The sequence below is a fragment of the Podarcis vaucheri genome (assembly GCF_965113315.1).
Source record: "Podarcis vaucheri genome assembly, chromosome: 16".
Taxonomy (NCBI): Eukaryota; Metazoa; Chordata; class Lepidosauria; order Squamata; family Lacertidae; genus Podarcis; species Podarcis vaucheri.
Window position 1 is genome coordinate 14,001,553 of NC_138754.1, and position 19,590 is coordinate 14,021,142.

At 49.9% G+C, this 19,590-nt stretch overlaps 2 protein-coding genes across 7 annotated transcripts in view; both read left to right on the plus strand.

Annotated features, from left to right (window-relative positions):
• IGSF9 (immunoglobulin superfamily member 9) overlaps positions 1-1,061 on the plus strand; it is a 72,244-nt gene extending 71,183 nt beyond the window's left edge. For 4 of the 6 annotated variants that reach the window (XM_082202707.1, XM_082202708.1, XM_082202705.1 and 1 more), the window contains exon 21: positions 535-1,061. In XM_082202707.1, coding sequence (XP_082058833.1) covers positions 535-770 — 236 coding nt within the window. In that variant the 3' untranslated portion in view covers positions 771-1,061. The remainder of the gene's footprint in view (positions 1-534) is intronic. The other 2 variants (XM_082202710.1, XM_082202709.1) reach the window with 1 other exon arrangement.
• A 6,020-nt stretch (positions 1,062-7,081) lies between these two features.
• The window catches only part of TAGLN2 (transgelin 2), a 30,170-nt gene continuing 17,661 nt past the window's right edge, over positions 7,082-19,590 (plus strand). The window contains exon 1 of the mRNA XM_082202854.1: positions 7,082-7,229. The gene's annotated coding sequence lies outside the window, so the exon portion shown is untranslated. The remainder of the gene's footprint in view (positions 7,230-19,590) is intronic.

Genomic DNA, 19,590 nt, shown 5'->3' on the forward strand with positions numbered 1-19,590 from the left:
GTGGGGGGGGGGGGTTCAGCATGGTGGAAATTGCAGCTCAGTGAGGGGTAAACTACAATTCCCAGAATTCTTTGTAGGAAGCCAGGTGCTTTACATATTGTCAGCAAAGACTGGCCCCATCTTTGCAGGGTTTCAGGGGGTGGGCATTCCCAGCCCTACCTGGAGATGCTTCTGGATGCAAAACCGGCGCTCTGCTACTGAGCTACAGCCCTTCTCCATTAACAGAGTAGGAACATAGGAAGCTGCCTTCTGCTGAGTCAAACCCATCTAGCTCAGCATTGGCAACACTAACTGGCAGCACCTGTCCAAAATCTCAGCCCAGGGTGGGAGCTCTTACCTGGAGATGTCATGGATTGAACCCGAGGCCTTCCGCACACACAGCAGATCCTCTACGACTCAGCATCTGTGTTGGTGACTTGGGGTGTGCTTACGTTGCTTAAGGTTCATTCCCCTGCCATATATCCGTCCCGCTTGGAGAGAGCTTGTTCTTGCCTTGCGCCCTCTGACCACTCTCCCACCCCCTCCTTTCCACAGGCTCAAAGACCTCCAGCGAAAGCAGCGGCTCGCCCTCGAACTCCCAGTCAGTGGGTGCCTTAGATGGGTCCAGCTCCCCGGTGCCCTTGCCCAGCCCTGAGGAGCGCTGTGCCGCCCTGCGCGAAGAATTTCTGGCTTACCGCCGGCGCCGGGAGGCCACTCAGCAACGCCGCCAGAAGCTGGGCTCTGGCCGGAAGCCGGGGGACGAGCGGTTCGAGCAGGCCACCTTGTTGTGAGGGGCCCCCAACAGCCTAAGCTGGCCATGTTGCCCCCCCAACACACATGCCCTGAGGGGGACAGTGTCTCCATTTTGACCACGCTCCTGTCGAGAGACAGTGCCCTATAGAGCTAACCAAGGGAACTGCGTCCTGCTCGGAACAGCTACTGGCTCCAAAGACATGAAGGGGAAGCCTTGAGGCTGACATAGGGAGGGGAGGACTCTGGACCTTCGTAACCCTGCTGGGAGACGATATATTAAAACTACTGGTGTTTTGATTTATGGTGGGGTGGGGTGGAATTTGGGGGGTGTGCTGTTTTGTAAAACGGGACTTTGAAAAGAAAAAACGAAATTGAACTGAGTCTGGTGTCGTGTCAGTTGTAGAAACTGGAACTGCGAAAAATGCTAGGGCATAAGATAAGCTTGATGAACCACATGGAGACAGTTTGAGCCGAGGCAGGGAAAAATGGTGACTCGAGGTTATGCGCACCTTCAGAAAAGGCCCAAAGCGCTGGGGGGCTTTTTAGCTTAGAGAAGAAGATCCCTGACCCATCAGGTCAAAGGTCCCATATCCTGTTCTCTCAGAGGCCAGCCACATGACTATGGGAAGCCTGAAAGCAGGACCCTGAGCAGAACAGCAACACTTTCCCTACGTTAACGTGGAGAAGAGGGAAGAGCTGCCTTTGCCATCCCGGTGCCCTCTGGACATTTGGGCTACAGCTCCCATCGGTCCCAGAAAGGTAGAATAGAGGTTTATAAAATTTTGAGGCATGTGGGGCGGGGTGTTACCTGTTATCGATTCGACTGGCAGCAGGTTCAGGGCAGACACCTCCCTACACAGACCCATGCAATTAGCACTTAGTCCAAGGGATAGTTAGGCTGTGGAACTCGCTGCCACATTGTATTGTCACTGGTTTGGTTGGCTTTTTAAAAGCATTCTACAAGTTGAAAGGTGCCCTGCCAATGCAGGCAAAATCCATGTCTCGAGTTACAGGTCATCAGCCTCATTGCTCCTTCTGTTTCCAGTGCTGAGAGGCGAGTGTTGAACCGTTATGTAGCCAAGACTGCACCATCCAAGCACAGGAGGGTAAGCTTAAAGGAGCCCCAAGGTTGGCAGAAGTACAAGAAAAATAGTGGGGGGGGGGGAATCCCCAAGGAGGTTGGGCTGGAAGTCGCCAAAAATAGCCCAACGAGGACTGAGGCTGCTCAATTGCCATGGAATGCTGTTATGGGAAGGAATGGAAAACCAGGATGTAGAGGAAGAATGGAATGGAATGGAATAGCTTGAAAAAGAGGCATGGCTGCCTGCCTGGACCACTAAACTGCAACACTCCATGCTGCAACAATTCATTGCGAGACCCAGAAGTCCTCTCCCTCCCCCCCCCACTCCATTACACTGCATGTGAGGGTGCCCAATTTAAGCTGGAGAGAAAAAAATGTTTCCTCGACAATTCAATATGTGTATTGCAAGAGCCTGTAAAACAAATAGCCACAGAAAGGGCTGCCCACATGTTGTTTTCTCCCCATTGCCCCATATCTGCTTTAACCTTGGATAGGACAGGAGCCCTCAACTGTTCCCTATGCAAAGCAGCAGCAGGATGACCCCTCCTCCAAGGGGAGGCTGCCTGGTCTCTGCACAACTCACAGCTCCTTTCATTCAGAGAGGGACACCTAGAATAGCAAAGTGCATGGAAGTGCAACAGGTAGACCAGGTCGTTCTGAACCTTAGGTGTTCTAAAAGGGAAACTTTATTGACGTCAGCAGCATTGCATTCAAGCAGCAGTTCAATACTTTGTTCATCAGGGTCAATTTGGGCGGCGTGTTGGGAGGAACCAGGGCTTTAAAATAACCTCAAAGGGAGATCCCAGTGGTACTCAGTTGTCCAAAAACCACGAAAAAAAGAAACCTGGAGCTAGTCCTGCGCATTACCGTCTAGAAGCGCCTCTGTAGCCTAACCTTACCATAATAGCCTTTGAGCAAACGGATCCGGATGCATGCTCACTGACCAGGTCTTCAGGAAGCGACTTTGAATGTTGACGCCTGTCTCCAAAGCAGAGAACTGTGATGCGCTGCCTAGGGTCGAGTTACATCCGGTTTCGCGAAGCTACTTGGAGTGTTGAACAAGCAAGGAAGAAAAGCAAGAAACAAAAAAAACCACTAGGAGGTCTTTCAGAAGAATGATCTAGTTGGGCAGTCCAGATCGCTTCGGAGATTGCTCATGGGCTGGATGCAACATACACACACGCCCCAAGCACAGAGTGCCAAAAGGGCCGTCCTTCCTGGTAGGCCCTACCCCAATCAGATTCCGCATCCCAGTTCCCTGCAATTACAGTTGTTGAGCTTCTGTTCAGAGTGGCTTCCCCACAGACCATCCAGGGTTAAAAAGGAGGTTGATGACCCTGCGCTGAAAAAATCCTCCAGAGCTTCCTTTTTCCCCAAATTTGGCCTTTCTCTTGCAAGTCACATGGCCCCAAGGGGCTGAATTCTAGGGAAGAGTCCTGCAGGAACGCAGTTGGAGGGAAGGGCAGCAGCAGGCACAGTAATGCAAGCAGGAAGGAGCAGGGAGACAGACGATTGTGTGCGCAGGGCGGCGTTCTGCTTAACCAAGTGAGCAAGTCGGCGAATTATTCTAAGGCAGCTAGGGATGGGCAAATCTCTCCCATTCTGGTTTCCTTTCCATTTCTTCTTACATTGTTAATTCCAGCCCTCCACGTTTCTACATCAGTTTGCAAATTCTTTTTTAAGTCCCCATGAAAATTTGTCAGCATTGTGAGAATCTCTAAAATGCACATTTTGCGTGCACATTTCAACTAGTACATGCATTTTTGCACCCATTACTTGGTTGGAAAACAGCACTGCAGAATTCAGAGAAGTGTGACTTTCGAAGGATGACCGTGTTTCAGTTTGCATGTTTCAGGAAGCGGATAGTGGGTAGATTTGCCTTTAAACTCAAACAGAATCAAATCTCTCTCCTATCCCAACTTCTAGACAGCCTGCTTTTTGGGGGCATTCAGCCTGATTTGCTTGTGGGAGGTCAGACAACAGCTGCATTAAGTCATCATCACCCCGCACTTTGTCACTATCCTTATTGCAAAAAGTCTGATTTCAAGAGGGAACATGGTTTGTTGTGCAAGAGTGCAAAAGGATTTTTAATTGTGCAACCTGAATTTGCTGGTATGGTTGAATTTCATGTGAAAATGGTGAGAGCCTAGAAAGCCCCTAGCACTAGTGTTGCTGCCCAGTAAGGGAAACCTTGTTGATAAATCATATTGCAATTGATTGCTCAGATCTGCATTAGTTAGCATCACCTTAGGCAATGTGGCACCCTGCAGATGTTGTTACAGTGAAAGCTCGGGTTGCAAACATAATCCATGCGGGATGCACGTTTGCAACCCGCAGCGTTCGCAACCCACGTCTGCGCACGCACGGTATGTATGACTGTAGACTCCAACTCCCATCAGCCCTATACAGGACAGCCAATCATTTTGTTTCCAGTCAGTTCACAGAATATTGCAGCCCTGTTGAACACCGTTTGTTTGTTTGTTTGTTTGTTGCATTTATATCCCAACACTTTCTCCAAGGAGCTGAAGATAGTGTACATGAGATCCTCGCTTAATCCCTGCAACAGCCCCGTGAGGTTGGTTAAGGTGAGAGAGAAGTTCACCCCGTGAGCTTCACAGCCCAATGGGGATTTGAACCCTGGTCTCCTGGGTCCTAGCCTGACACTCTAACCACTACACCACGCTGGCTCTGTTCCTCAACTGTTCTGTTAACTGTTCTTTCATACTGTAATAACCAGCAGCTTGCCTGGGCCAGATGCGAACAACAAGGCAACTTTGTCCAGGCTCTTAGAGGTTCCCCAAATTACTTCTATCAAGGTAGGATTTAAAAAACACTGCGAACATAGGAAGGAGCATAGCTCAGTGGCAGAACATCTGCTTTAGATGCAGAAGGTCCTAGGTCAATCCCTGGCATCTCCAGGTAGGACTGGGAAGGCGCTGCTGCCAGTCAGTGTGCATAATGGACCAATGTTCTGACTCCAGTATATGGCTCCTTTGTTCACCTTCTGTTGGGGTTTAGGTTCTAGCTCAGGGATAGGGAACCTGCAGTCCTCCCAATGTTGGATTTGAACTCCCATCATCCCTCCCCACTCGCCGTGCTGGCTGAGGTTGATGGGCATTGGAGTCCAGCAACATCCGGAGGGCATCAGGTTCCGTAGCTATCTGGGAGCTGCAGAAGGACCGGGGTGGAAAGCCGACAAACCTGGGAGTCCTCAGTTCAACTCTCACCTCTGCCTCCGACTCGCTAAACAGCCACAGGCAAGTCGCTTTCTTCCAGCTTCCCATTGCCATTGTATGGGCACGGAGAGCTTGCAGGTGCATTTAACCTTTCTAATCCCCCCCATCATGCAAGCACCACCCTCCTGTTAAAAAGCAACAACAGACTGTTTTCCCTTGACTACAAAAACAGCTTTTGTTTTCCAAAATGGGAATGCACAACCCAAGATTCAGAAATTCCCTTACTGAGAAATGCTGGGTTCTAAAGCTGGCTGACTACCTATAGATAATTTGAACCTGCCTTATGCTCAGTCGCATTGCTGGTCCATAAAGCCCAGACTGGTAACAGGAGGCCTGCTAGCTACCTGATCCTTCTAATCAGGCTGGGACATTCTGCATGCCAAGCACCTGCTTTGCCACAGAGCCACGACTTGCCCTTCCTTGGAGGGCAACGGGGGGGCCGTAGCCCAGTATAAGAACCCAGGGTTTTTAATTGTTTTAAATAGGTTTTTCATAGAATCATTGAATTGTAGTTACCTCAACCCTCTTGAAATGCAGGAAATCTTTTGCCCCATGTGGGGCTTGAACCCACAACCCCGAGATTAAGAGTCTCATGCTCTATCAACTAAGCAGCTATCCCGTACATCTGCTTTGAGTGCAGAAGGCCCCAAGTTCAATCCCCAAGGGCATCTCTAGTTATAGCGGGGGAAAGAACCCTGCCTGAAACTCGGAGAGGTGCTGCCAGTCAGTGCTGGCAATGGTAAGTTAGATGGACCAAGGGTTGGAGTCTGCATAAGGCCGTTTCCCATATTTCTACAAATATGTCCCCACTTTCCCCCTGATGTCTGAGACCTCTTGCCACCAAAGGGGGGGGGGAATAATGCCTGGAGTAGACCAAGAAGCCATTCCTTCTCAGCACCCCAACCATCTCTTAGGAGACTTGCGGGGGGGGGGGCAGCCTTGAGGACTAGCAACGTGATGTTTTGTTTAAATGAGCTGGCGTGTGCATTTCAGGATGCCAAGTTCTGCAAGTGCCGGGAAGGGATGGGGGAACAAGCATGTCCCTGCCCATAGCAGCAAATGCACACACACACACACTTTTCTCTCTCTCCTTCATCCAGCCAAGCAATATTAAGAGTTCAAGGATCCATTCCCAGATAGGTGCACAAGGTGTGAAACAAGGGCCAGTGAGGAGTGCGGTCTGGGGGGAGTTCCCAGGGCCAGTTGGGACAGATAAAAAACCCAATCTAGCCTCGTTATCTAATTCGGGGCCCTATTAGCTTTCACCCAAAAGTAAGTACCGACTGAGCGCAATAGAGTTCGCTAAGTGCGCTTACTTGAGAGTAAGCGCCACTGAAATTAAGCTATATATAGGAGCTAGTCCTCATGGAACTGATTCTGGTTAAGTTCCAGTAGCCTGAACTTGCGCAGCCGGGAAAAGGCCCCATTTCGTGGCATTTGCTCAGGAGTAAGCATGCATGGGAACGCAGCCGTCCAGAGACAGGGCTGGCTGCCTCCGCAAATTTTCCTTGGATCGGAATCAGCTCCATTGAACGCACCCGAGAACTTGTCTAGGATCCAGCCCTGCCGCTGCAAAACCCCACCCGCATTCACCGCCGCCTACTCGCGAGCAAGCACGCGTGTGCGAGGTGCAGATCTCAGGAAGTCCACGGGGTATGTAATGAGCGTGTGTTTCTGTGCGTGGTGCACGTTTACTCGGGAATAAGCCCCGTTTGGACTTCGGGTTGTTATTTTCACTCCGGACTTAAGACGGGCTTGCAACGGGGAGGGGAGCACGCTGCAAGCAGAACACCACTTACTCGCGAATAAACCGGCAGCCTCCCCGGGACTGTCCCACCGCGAGCGAATTACTTGCAAGTAAGTCTTCCCAAACTGCAGTCAAGTAGCGCTTCACTCCCCAAAGCGGGGGTCCTTAGGGCGCCAGTGGATCCCCCTCGAGGCTTGCTCCCGAGGAAACCCTTTGCCCGGCTCCCAGTGGCCGCCCTGCGCCTTTAAGACCTCTCCCCGTCTTCCCCCCTCCGCTTTCCCTCCGCCTGGGGTGGCACCGCCTCCCCGCCCCTCATTAGCGCTGACATCAGCCTTAAAAGTCCCAGCTTTGGGCGTGGAGGCGCAACGCAAGACGCGGCTTGATCGACCCGGTGTCTCGCTCGCAACAGCGCCTGCGACGCCCCGGTGGGAAGGTAAGGAGACGCTGCGGCGGAGAGGGGCCGGGGCTCAGCCTTAATAAGCTGCGCTCGCTCCGTCGGGGAGCTGTGGTCCGAGCCGCCGCGCTCTGCACATGTGCTGGTGAACTCTTTTTCTCTCTCTCAGCGTGGTCTGTTCCGTGCCTGAGTTTCCAAGAGAGGCCTCGGTCCTGGTTTAAGAGGGCAGAGCCAGAGGACTGGAGGGGGGATATATGCTATGCGGTGCAGATAATTGTGGTTCATAAACCGCGGCACCCAAATAGTTCCCACCCAGGTTTAAGGCGTGGGACGGGTCAGGGGTGGGTGCTTTGGGAGAACCAAAAAAAGAGAGAGAGACTTGGAGCCCCCTTTTCGTGTGGGGAGAAATTTTCCCTAATCATGTGCGGTGTTTTCAAATTGATCGCCCCTCTTTCTGCTACAGGGGAGGTCTGGTCTGAAAGTAAAGAGTCCGGGTGGGTTTTCCGAAGTTTTAGGGTAAATGGCGCTCCGGTTTAAGGGGATCCTGTGTAAACGATGTATTTTTTCCCCCTCCCCGCCCAGGCGCCCTGTTCTGTTTGGGGAACGGCCAAAGCTCCGTGGCTGAATATTTGCTTTGCTTTCAGAAAGTTCTATTTCCCCGATAAGAGTGACTCCTGCCTCTAGTCCTAGAGCGCTGCTGCCAGTCAGTGTAGACAATATTGAGCTAGATGGACAGCATCTAAGGCATCTTTCAGGGCCCTTTGATTTGCCTTGCCCCGCATCTAAACGCCGGCCTGTGCGAACATGTGCGTTGCGGGATGATGTCACCTCCGCTAGGCTCCTTTGCTTCATCAACCGGATTATAGGTATTCACTGCCATAACACCAGAAACTAGGTGGCTGTGACCCTTAGTCTACTTGCTTGAAAGTGATGTCATAGAATTGTAGAGTTGGAAGGAACCCCGTGGGTCATCTAGTCCAGCCCCCCTGCAATGCAAATATTTTGCCCAAAGCAGTACTCGAACCCAGAACCCTGAGATTGAGAGCCTCGTGCTCTACCAACTGAACTACTACAGCTGTATGCATCTTTCGCTTACTCCTACACACACGTGTGTGTGTGTGTGTGTGTGTGTGTACACTTGACAAAATTTAATCCAAAGGAAATATGTTTAGGACAAGAGCGTTCATCCAGACTAAGCTACACTTAAATCCTAGGCACACTCCTGGGAGCAAGCCCATTTGAGTTCAGTGGGACTTAACTTGTGAGTAGGCATGGCTGGGATCGGGGCCCGCACTTGGGAGCTAGCCCCACTGAAAGCAACAGGGCTTGCTACTGACTGTATTAAGGACTGCGTGTACAATTTTATTTTGGAGTTTTAACTTGTTGGATAAAGTTTCTCCTGAGCGTTCTTTCACCCCTCTTTGGCGCTTCTTTGCAACTGCCCCCCCCAGCCCAATTTGCTACATCTCCCTTCCAATTTTGGGTATCTCTCTCTACTGGGTTTTTCAGTGGGGCCTGCCTCACCCCGCGCCAAAATCTGTTATCAATGGGATAGAGCAGGCGGAGGGGGAATGTGGTTTCCTAACTCTGTGCAACTGCTTTTGAGTAATGAGGTCTGAATGAGTAATTGTCTCTATTTATGCAGGGGGAAAAGGAGGGGGGGAGAGAGAGAGGAATTTGAACCGCATCACTGAGCAGACCCCTCTCCTGGAAATGAGACAATTTGGCAATGTATCCTTGCAGACTGTCTTTTGCTTCTTTCAACTGAGGCACGTCCTCGACTGATCTCTGACGGAGGTCGGAATGTAGGGATGACGAAACTGGTGTGGCGGGGGGGGGGCAGAGAAGTTTTCTTCTGAGCCCGCTTCCAGTCTACGCAAGAAAGGACTGAGTTGCCCTGATGATGACTCCTTAGGAAATGATTTCAGCTGCCCCAAGGGCTGTGGTCACAAAACGGAAGAAGTCTAGTTACTTTTCTAGTGGGAGATAACAAGGTGGGCAGAAAGGCATGTGTGGGTTCCGTTGTTACCTTGTGGAACTCCTTGCCACAGGAGGAAGTGGCGGCAGCGGTAGCTGCTCAGTTATGGCATTGGTATAGCACTGTGGCTGAGGATGAGCTTGAGATCAGGGGACCTTGCCTTTTCAAAACTCTCTCTCTCTTTGCCTTATGCTCACTAGGTAGCTTTAGGTGTGCCTCATGTTGAGATGATATTTGCCTAGGCCACAAGGCACTTGTAAGGGTTTCAGTTTTATACAGGAGAGTGAAGTATCTTTCGTACGATTTAAGCCCAGCCTTGTCCATGAATATTGTTTTCATGGGTTTTGACCCACGATAGAGCCTCCATAGCAAGGCCCAGTGTATCCTGGATTTCTAGGTACTGGCATAGGCCCTGACTCATGAGCTTCTCATATCATGGGGAGGCTGTGCCCCTCTGGAAGTTGTCTGATTCCAACTCTCATCAGCCCCAGCTAGCAGGACCAATGGTCAGGGCTAAGAGGAACCACAGAGTCCAGTAATGGTTACATGTTGGCTACTGTCATGGATGCTTTAGGTGAGATTCCTGCATTGCAGGGGGTTGGACTAGATGACCACAGGGGTCCCTCCCAACTCTGTGATTCTGTGACCCTCCCAAATACAGGGTAAGCAGGATGGGGGTGTAGCCCAAAGGTGGCTCTCCTGTTTTGCATGCGGATGACCCCAGTTTTGAATTCTGACATGTCCTTTTCACAGATCAGCAGCAGATAATAAGGGAGAAGAAGTCGTTTGGCCCTGTGGCCTTGGAGAGTGACTGCTGCGTAGCCAGCAGTGAGTTAGGTGGAACCTTGATCTGATTAACAACATTTCAAAAAGTGTTCAGGGCTTGCCTCTGCCTTAAAAACTTGCAAGGCCCTTGGCACACTTTCAGATGTTGAAAGGCAAAAGTAATGTGTGGATGCAGCAGACCTGTGTAGAACTCCCCCGGTATATTTTCATTTGGGAACAGCTACAGCTCTGTGTCTCACCTAGGAAGCAAACCTGGTTTTGCGTCTGTAATGTGGATACTGCTGACAACCTGATAATACAGGTCAGAATTGCTTTGGGTGCTGCAAGAGAGTTATAAAACTCCAGATGCATATTGAATGTTCTAGGTGCCCTGACTTTTGTAGTCTTTGATATGCTGACATTGAGGCTGAAGTGGGCTCCTTGTTTTGTGCAGCCCGAATAAGGAACTGGAGTTGGCACACCCCTGCACCCCAAAATAAGCTCTGGGCTAACTTATACCATAAACCTCCATGACCTGGAAGCTGCCTGCTTTCAGCTACACCCCCATTGTCTCCCAAAGCTATGCAAGCAATTGGCACACATATAGAGCTGGTAATTGATGCTGCATTGTTTGAAATGGGTGTGGAACACCCTGATAATAAGGGATAGGACCCGTTTTAATTTTAAGCAAAAGGAAACCGCCCTCTTTCTTTCTTGCCTGCCTTCTCTCCTCCAGTACACACACAGCTTCCTTTGTTAGACTTGGGTCAATTCTGCAATGGGAGCCTTGGGCCCAGGAAGTCCTAAACCAGGGGTGGGGAGCCTTGGGCCGAGGGGCCAATGGTGGCCCTTGAAGCCTCTCTATCCAGCCCTTGACATTCACCCCTGGCCATGCCCCTCACAAGGCCCTGGATATTTTTGCTGGCTGGAATGTGCCTGATAATGCTTCTTTCTTCAAGGCTGGGTTGCGGCTTTCCTTCAGGTGTTTTCCTTCAGGTTCTGGAGCCTGAGCTTCATCTAAAATCAGATCAAGGCTGGCTTTGGGTCTGAAGAGGCCTTTGGCAAAGCGTCTCAGGTAGGCAGAGGGCTCTTTCCTAGGTGGGCTTCCCTGTTATGGGTCTTGGTGGCTGGCAGTGAGCTTGGATACCCACAATGCCCTGCTAGGGAGCAGTGCTATTCCCAGGGCATTGTGGGGAATCTTGAAATGGCAGGTGACACTCAAGCCCAGCTGTCCAGTGATCCGTACAGGTGACCATGAGGATGGAAACGGATGATTGACACAGCTGGGTGCGTGTGTGATTTATTAACTCGCCTTTTAACATAGGTGCGTATGTCTGTGTTTTGCACATTGGCCTGTATTGCTGTGGTTAGCAGTTGCCTGGTTGAGGTTTGTGTTTTGGGGGCGGGCGGGTGTTGAACACAGCCTAAATAAGCACAGCCCTTGACAGGGTAAGTTGCTGCTGTTGTTGATGGCATAAATCAAGTGGTAAATCTCAGCCTGGGCTGTACCACCTGCAGCCGCATTGCAGCCTTCACAGATGGTGGCAGCACTTCCTGTGTGGTGCAGAGGCTGTGAAGCTGAACTTTATCTCTGGTGTTAGATTTCTACATAGCAGGCAACTCCCCGTTTACATGGGGGCTGATTTCCAAGGAAGTGCATGTTTTTAATGAAATCGCATATATTGGGAACACTATTGGAAAAGCCTGCAAACACCCTCTAAACCTCTGGAAACCCTCAAAAAACAATTTAAAAACAAAAAAATCTACCAAACCCCACCACGGTCGCTCCCTCCAAGTCCCCTTGCTCAAACTCCCAACTCTCCACAGGACTCAAAGGTTGGTGCAAAGGCTTCTGGGATTGCAAGGTGCAATTTTTGCCATTTCATGCTATTTTTAAGGCCGTTATTGCCCCCTTTTGTGCCATTTCTTGGTTTCTCAGTGATATGTGCATGCGCTTGTCTGTACACAGGGACTACTTCTCCCTAACACCATCACCTGCGGAATGATGGGGCAGTGAAGCATTTAATACTGCCGCCATACTGCCTGGTATACCAGAGCCAGCAAATGTGGGGGCTCACAGGTGTGAGCTTTACTTTGCCTGCATTCCAGGTGCATGAAAATTGGAGGCTTGAGGTTTCCTTGCCTCTGCCTTGGAATGTACAACCTGAGCCTCTGCTTATCGCTTCTGGAGAGTGAGGAAGGGAATTAGCTAACTTGATTGCTACTTCCTGGAATTGGTGGAGTGGCTGAGTCCACCTCCAGAAATGGAGACGGGAGGGGTGGCTGAGAGCAGGCCTTGCGAGGCCTTGTTGTGAAATGGCAGAGGCCTGAACTCCGGGATCCCATGTTTATTAGGCACCTCTCCCTATTACCTTCAATGCAAATGGGGAAGCTCCCTTTCCCATGTCACTAGCAGGTCAGCATTTTTTTTTTTAATTCTACTAAATTAAAATATGACTAGAGCTTGATTAAAATAATTAAAGTTGGCTGCAGCAGAGGAAGCCAGGAGCCGCAAGCTCTGCGTGTGTTATCTGTCCTCTTTCCAGGATCAGCGGTTTGGTTTGGTTTGTTTTGGAAAAAGGTGTGGCTCAGACACAAATCCTGGCTTTCTTTTCTTAAATAAACGTTTAACTGACTTTGCTGCCTTGGAGGGTGTGTAGGTCCTAGACAATCTCAATTCCACCCCCCCACCCCCGTCCGCACTCCATTATTGTTTCCAAGGTGGGGTTTTAATCTGGTGCCTTTTAGATTTTAACAGCGACCAAACAGGTGGAAATGACCTCTGCAGAGCCCTTACTCGAGGTGTTGGCAAGTGGAACAAATTCCCTGCCTCCTAGGCACACATGTGTACATAGTATGGGCAAAGTAAACTTTTCTAAACCCAGGCAGTGCTCCTGAGCATGTGCAAAGAACTGGGTTGCTTCCAGGTGACGTTTGCTGAGCATTCCTTCTGATTTGTTTGCGCAAATTTTGTGGGGAGGTTAGTAAATATCGGCTATATATTGAGCATTCATTATGGTTTGTTCTTGGCGAGCTTTCAATTGTGTCAATTTGCTCGTCCGTGTCCCATTTTCCCATGCGTTTCCCTGTCTCCTTTATTGAAAAAGAGCCTGTTGTTTTTAAAAGTTGGGTTAAGCAGTTTTGTTGTGCCAAATCAATTACTTGCCACAACCTGAATTTGTTGGTGTGTGATTTGAACCCCGCCTGAAAATAGAGACAGTCTGGAAGCACCCTGGATCTCTAGTGTGAAGAACATGCTTGCACATCTACCCAGCACATGCTCCGGACGATTTTGTGCATACTGAACTTGGGGGCCTTGCAGCGACTCAAGACAGACCTGCAGATGGCTGTGCTGCTATGGGGTTTGAATTTTGAGTTACTGCTAAGAGGCGTCTGTCACAAAATAGTTGGCGATGGTGGCGGGGAGGGGGAGCATGAAATAGCGCAGATTAAAAGAGAGAGCTGCTCCTGACAGCCTTGTGCTTTTACCACGGGGTGCAAGCTGTGTTCTGCTGATCCTGACTGTGGAGAACTCACAGTATTGATTTTACGGACATGCACACACAACAGCCAGCATCCTCGTTACCAGGGAAAACATATACAAGATACCGTATTTATTGCTCTATAGGACGCACTTTTCCCCCTCCAAAAATTAAGGGGAAATGTGTGTGCGTCCTATGGAGTGAATGCAGGCTCCTTGGCTTCAGCGATAGCAACGCGAAGCCTCCAAAGCGCAGAGGGAGCGCTCCCTCCACGCTCCAGAGGCTTCGCGTTGCTTTCGCTGAAGCCTGGAGAGCGAGAGGGGTCGGTGCGCACCAGCCCCTCTCACTCTCTAGGCTTCAGGGATAGCCGCCTGAAGCCTTCGGAGCGCAGCATGAGTTCCCACTGCGCTCCGCAGGCTTCGGGTTCCTTTCGCTGAAGTCTGAAGAGCAAGACTCTCCTGGCTTCAGCAGAGAGGGAGAGCTGAGCAGCCCCCCCTCAGCCAAGCGGGAGGAGAAATGGAAGGGGCTCCATTTTTCCTGCCGCTTTGCTGAAGGGGCGCTGAGCAGAGAGGGGGAGAGTTTTTTTCTTGTTCTCCCCCTCTAAAACAAGGTGCGTCCTATAGAGCGAAAAATACGGTGCTTGTACCACTCTCTCTCATTTAAGAAACTGCTTAACATTTTACTCCATGACTTCCTTTCTAGGAGGGTTAAGGACGATTTGTAAAAAAAGAAAACGAAAACTTGAAATCTACAGCACCAGTGGAAGCCTTCCCTGTGTGGCAGATCCCCGATGAAGGGGATCGCAAGGCTGGATTTGCATGATGATCCCAGGTGGATCAAACCAAGGAGCATTCTTGGTAGCTGATCTCATCAATAGCTAATCTGTGTCCCCTCTGGATAGATGTTCGTCCACTACAACTCCCATCAACCCATTTAGCAATAAGCTTACCTATCTGAGTTTCTGACACTGCAACCCTGACTGCTGCCCATGATGGCTAGAATTGGAGTTCAACATGTGGGGGCAGGTTAAGATGCCCCTGATTAGACCTGTCGGCAGCTGAGCCTCTGTATTTAGGAGCAGTCTACCCCTGAATGCCAGGGAGCAGCTGAGGGGAAGGCCACTGCTTTCTTGCTGCCCTGCTTGTGAACTTCCCACAGACACCTGGCTGGTTGTCTGAGGCCTGGCAGGGGTCGTTGGGGGGGGGGGTGGCACGAAGATGCTGGTGGAACAGGCCTGTATGAGTCTGGCTGAGCCTGTCTGTGGCCTCTTCCACCCAAATTAGGCCTTATGGGACCAAGAGTGCAAGGAAAAGTTTGTATAAATATGAGGAAAATGTTTGGTTTTTTTCACACACACACACCCGGGACCCCATAAGCTGCAGCTCCTGCCTTTGGCCATCTTCCACTGCCCTCCCTGCTTTTGCAGAGAGAGAAAAATGTGCCTTTTTTGGCAAGGGCTACTGTGGCTTCAGAAAAAAGCTGTACTGGAAGAGGAGGCAAGAGATGGGGTGAGCTGGGGTGTTGGCTGTGGTGCTTAATCACACCTTTGAGAACTGCCACTTCCCTCGCCTCTTGCACATAAAAGGGAAAAGTAGCTGTTACTTGGAATGCGGGCGAAAAGAGATCTTCTTACTCCTCCGGCATCTGGGGCTAGGCCAGGTTCATGAAGGGGGAAAAGAAAGAGGAGGAAACACAGGCTAATAAAATGTTCAAATACCCCTGACTCCCTAGGCTATCTCCTCTCTTCATCCATCGGGAAGCTTGCGCTGTTAAGCGGCAATGGAGGAATGAAACACAATCCTGCACCTTAAAAAATAATAATTGCAGAATTTTATTTATCATTCTTATATGTGCTGGAAGCTGCCCAGAGTGGCTGGGGTGTAAAAATAATAATTAACGCATTTACACCAAGGACCTAAAGGCGGCATACATCATTCTTCCCCTTCCTCAGTGAAATTGGTCCAAGGTCACCCAGTGAGTTTCATGGCAGCTTGGGAATTCGAACCCTAGTCTCCCAGGTCCTAGACTGGCGCTCTAACCACTACACCACCCTGGCTCTGTGATTCTCCAATGTGCCCTTGCCTGACGATTCCCCATGGGTTTTCTCCACCCTGCATTCCTTAGAATGCCTAGGCGCCATTTATTTTGTTCCAGTGAGATTTGCTGTTATTTTAATTCTTCATTTCATTTCTATACTGCTTTATATGTTAAAGAAATGAAATCACAAAAGTGGAGCCTGGTATCCAGAGATCTCTACATGGTCGCAGATTAGACCTGTACCGGTAGCAAAATGCACCTGGCTAATTTCTGACACTGCTTCCGAGGGCCGCATGACAGTCGTGAGCAGGGCCAGAGGCAAAAGCAGGTGGGACGCTGAATGCAGATTTTACATTTCCTCAGTAGGCCTCTTCTGAGCCTTTCACACAGGCTTGTGTCTCTTTCCTCAGCTCAAGCCAACAAGAGGCATTGTCAGAGTTCAGGGACAGATTTCCAACCAGGCCCAGAACTTTGAGGAATGTATTTAGGTGGGGCAGGGAGGGGTCTGTCCTGGGGAAACCACATGTGAGCTGGGGAGAGCCTCAGGGGCCAGATGGAGAGGCATGGAGGGCCACATAGGGCCCTCGGGCCTGAGGCTCCCCACCCCTGCCTTAGCCTCTCAGGTGGCGTAACCAGGGGCAACCATGGCCTCTACATCCTTTTAAGGACCCATGAAATGGGTTTTGTGTCAGCAGCCTTGCAGGATGTTTGAGAGCCTTTGAGTACGTAATGAGGCGTGGGCGAGGCTGGAAGAAGATGCTCTCTTCTTACCTCGGCGAGAAAAACCCAACCTGGCAGAGTCGGGAACGTGAGACAGTGTGCCAGGAGACATTTGTGGATGGAAAAGGAATGCTAGTGTGCAGATTAAAATTAAGGCCGTCATTCTCAGAAACCTGTCTGCTGCGTTGGTGTGATAAATTGTGCTGGCTTTAGGAACATGGGGATCTGCCTGGCACTGAGTCAGGCCAAGGACTGACATTGCCCACACGGACTGGCAGCGTCTCTTCAGGGTCTCCTGCAGGAAGTCTTTCCCAACCCAAAGTGGAGATGCCAAGGATTGAACCCAAGGCCTTCTGCAAGCAAAGGCAGATGTTCCAACGCTGAACCCTTCCTCCTGGGTAACCCAGAGGATGGGTAAAATAACTTTTTCCACTCTCTACTCTAAACACATGCCAAGCTTCTTCTGGTTTTATAAGATATTTTAATTCAGAGAAAGTCTCTCCCATCAGATGTTTAACTGTCCTGGCTGGGAAGTATCCATATTAGAAAGGAAAAGTTATTATAGACTTCCATCAAATCCTCTTTTTCTTTCAGAAGCCTGTTATTCAGTGACTTCAGTGTAAAAGTGGGACGTTTGTTTTGAAAGCACATCATGGCAGGATTGGTCGGCATCACCTGCCTTAGTTAGAGTTCCTTTGCGGTGTCTCTGCTCTGTCAGTTAAACTGGCCCCAGTTTTTCACCCATTTTACAGCTGAGAAAACAGAGCCTGGCAAATGCCTTGTCAAAGGGTTCACGCCTTTTGGGTACAGGCACACTCAGAAGTCATCAGTTGCCTAATATAGGACTCTGTAAGCTGGACCTGACCAGAGCACAACAGCAAATCTCCCCCACCTTGCTGTTCACAGGGCTGTGTTTACCTTAAAAATAAGCTGCTTTTCAGTGTAACTTGAAGCCCTTAGGGTGGCTATATATTAACCAAAGGTGTTTTTTTTTTTAACCCCTCGCCAGTTCATTGGTTAAAAACCTGGACTAGTGTCACCGCAAAGAATCCTGCCACAGTTGTGAGTCTCAGTCGGGAGCCTTAAATGACTCTTGCACTTATTTCCCTGTTGCCACAATCTCCCTTACCTGGCACAATCCGCCCCCAAAACCCAGCTCCTTTCCCTTCAGAGCTGGCGCTGCCAGATAATAAGGAACAATCTGTGAGACTAGGAGGCCCCTGGCATCATCCAGATTTAGCATGTCCAGGCTTGCTTGGTGTCTGTCGAGCTGACGGGTAAAGGACGGCTTAGTGTGGTCAGCAAATTTCAAGCAAGGCTGAAGGCCCGTTGCTTGGTGTTGCTAGCCTGTGTTTGGTGCTCAGAAGGTTCCAGGTTCAAGTCCCAGCATCTTGGAGTGGGCTGAGAAAGACCCCGTCCTTATTATTCAAATGGATGAATGGAATAAACAGCTGGGGCGGAGACTGGCTGTTGACTTCAAAACCTGAAATGGAGTGGTGATTTGCCAGGGTGTTTACAGTGGGCTCTTTCACCTGGAAGAGGCGCTGCCTGCATGATGCATCCCTCCCTGCCTCTCTCATGTGTCACCGTATCAGGGCAGGGAAAGCTGGGGTTGCAATATTATACTACGGTTGCAGGGGGGGCAGCTTGTGGCTGCTGCAGGACACCCCATCTGGAGCTAGAGCAGGGACAAACCTTTCCTTCCTCAGCTGCTTCTGGGGCCTATATATATATATATATATATATATATATATATATATATATGCTTTCGTAGATTTTCACGGGTACAGGAATGCAGGTTTTGGTGTCTTCGGGTGTCTTCCCGTGTAAGAGTCGGGGTGTCTCGTCGAAACGTCGCACAGACACCCCGACTCTTACACGGGAAGACACCCGAAGACACCAAAACCTGCATATATATATATATATATATATATATATATATATATAATCTACACTTAATGACCCACCCAGTGGTATTCAGAATATCACTCATGAAATCACTCAAGATATCCCTCAAGTAATTAAGGAACAAAAGAAGAAAAGGCACACTAATCTAGGAACTTCCTCTCTGCCCAGAACGTTGGAGGCTATACACCACACCCCTCAACAGTATTTATAGAAACTCAAACACCAGACTCTGCTCTGTTCCAGTAACAAGAAGCCGAAAGCACCAGCCTGAAGATGACGAGTGAGACCTCGTCGAAACGTCGCACAGACACCCCGACTCTTACACGGGAAGACACCCGAAGACACCAAAACCTGCATTCCTGTACCCGTGAAAATCTACGAAAGCAAATATATATATATTTGCTTTCGTAGATTTTCACGGGTACAGGAATGCAGGTTTTGGTGTCTTCGGGTGTCTTCCCGTGTAAGAGTCGGGGTGTCTGGGCGACGTTTCGACGAGGTCTCACTCGTCATCTTCAGGCTGGTGCTTTCGGCTTCTTGTTACTGGAACAGAGCAGAATCTGGTGTTTGAGTTCCTATAAATACTGTTGAGGGGTGTGGTGTATAGCCTCCAACGTTCTGGGCAGAGAGGAAGTTCCTAGATTAGTGTGCCTTTTCTTCTTTATCACAATCTTGGACTGTTCCTCTGAAATGGAGCAGGCTTGAACCAAACTGTAGCTTTACTGGCTTGGAACAGCTATTTGAAAAGGAAGGAAGGCCTTGCAGCAACCTATTTACGAGCCATAATGACAGGCAGAGATCGGAGGCTGGGAGAGTTTTATAGGCAGCCGCAATTGAGACTGAATGGTGGATCTACATAAGTGTAACTGCCCAATAAAACGTCAGCAGCTGCAGCCTTTGTGCTTCATCCAGATGCCCCAAAGGATTTGAGGAGGAGGCTCTCTCTCTCTCTCTCTCTCTCTCTCTCTCTCTCTCTCTTGTAATAGACTCTTCTTGGCTGACCTTCCCTGGATTAGACTTTTTAACATCTAAATCCATGCATTTGAACATGAACCTGGCAGGGGTTTCTGATAGCTTGCTTTTTTCTACTTATATTCCCTGTTTCCTCCAAGGAGCTCAAGTTGGTCCAGCACACCGTTCTCCCCTCACAACAACCCTGCGAGGTAGCTTAGGCTGAGAGACCGTGAGGGGCACAAAGTCACCCAGGGAGTTTCCGGGTCGTGTGGGGATTTGAAACCTAGACCTGCCTGGTCCTTGTCTGGCGCTCTAAGCACTAGACTAGCTCTTTAACTATTACCAGCATACAGTTAACCCCCTGTATTTCAGAAAATGAGAGGTGTGTTCCAAATGAGCCAGGGCAGGACAGTGTGGCCTGGCAGGAGAGTGGGGGGGGGGGTAAAGAGGCAGGTAGTCTGGAGAAAGTCCCAAGAGATAGAGAGATACCTAGGGGCTGCATTTGGCCCCCTAGAATCAAGATCACCCGCCCTCTGCTCTAGAGCAAAACTCTTCC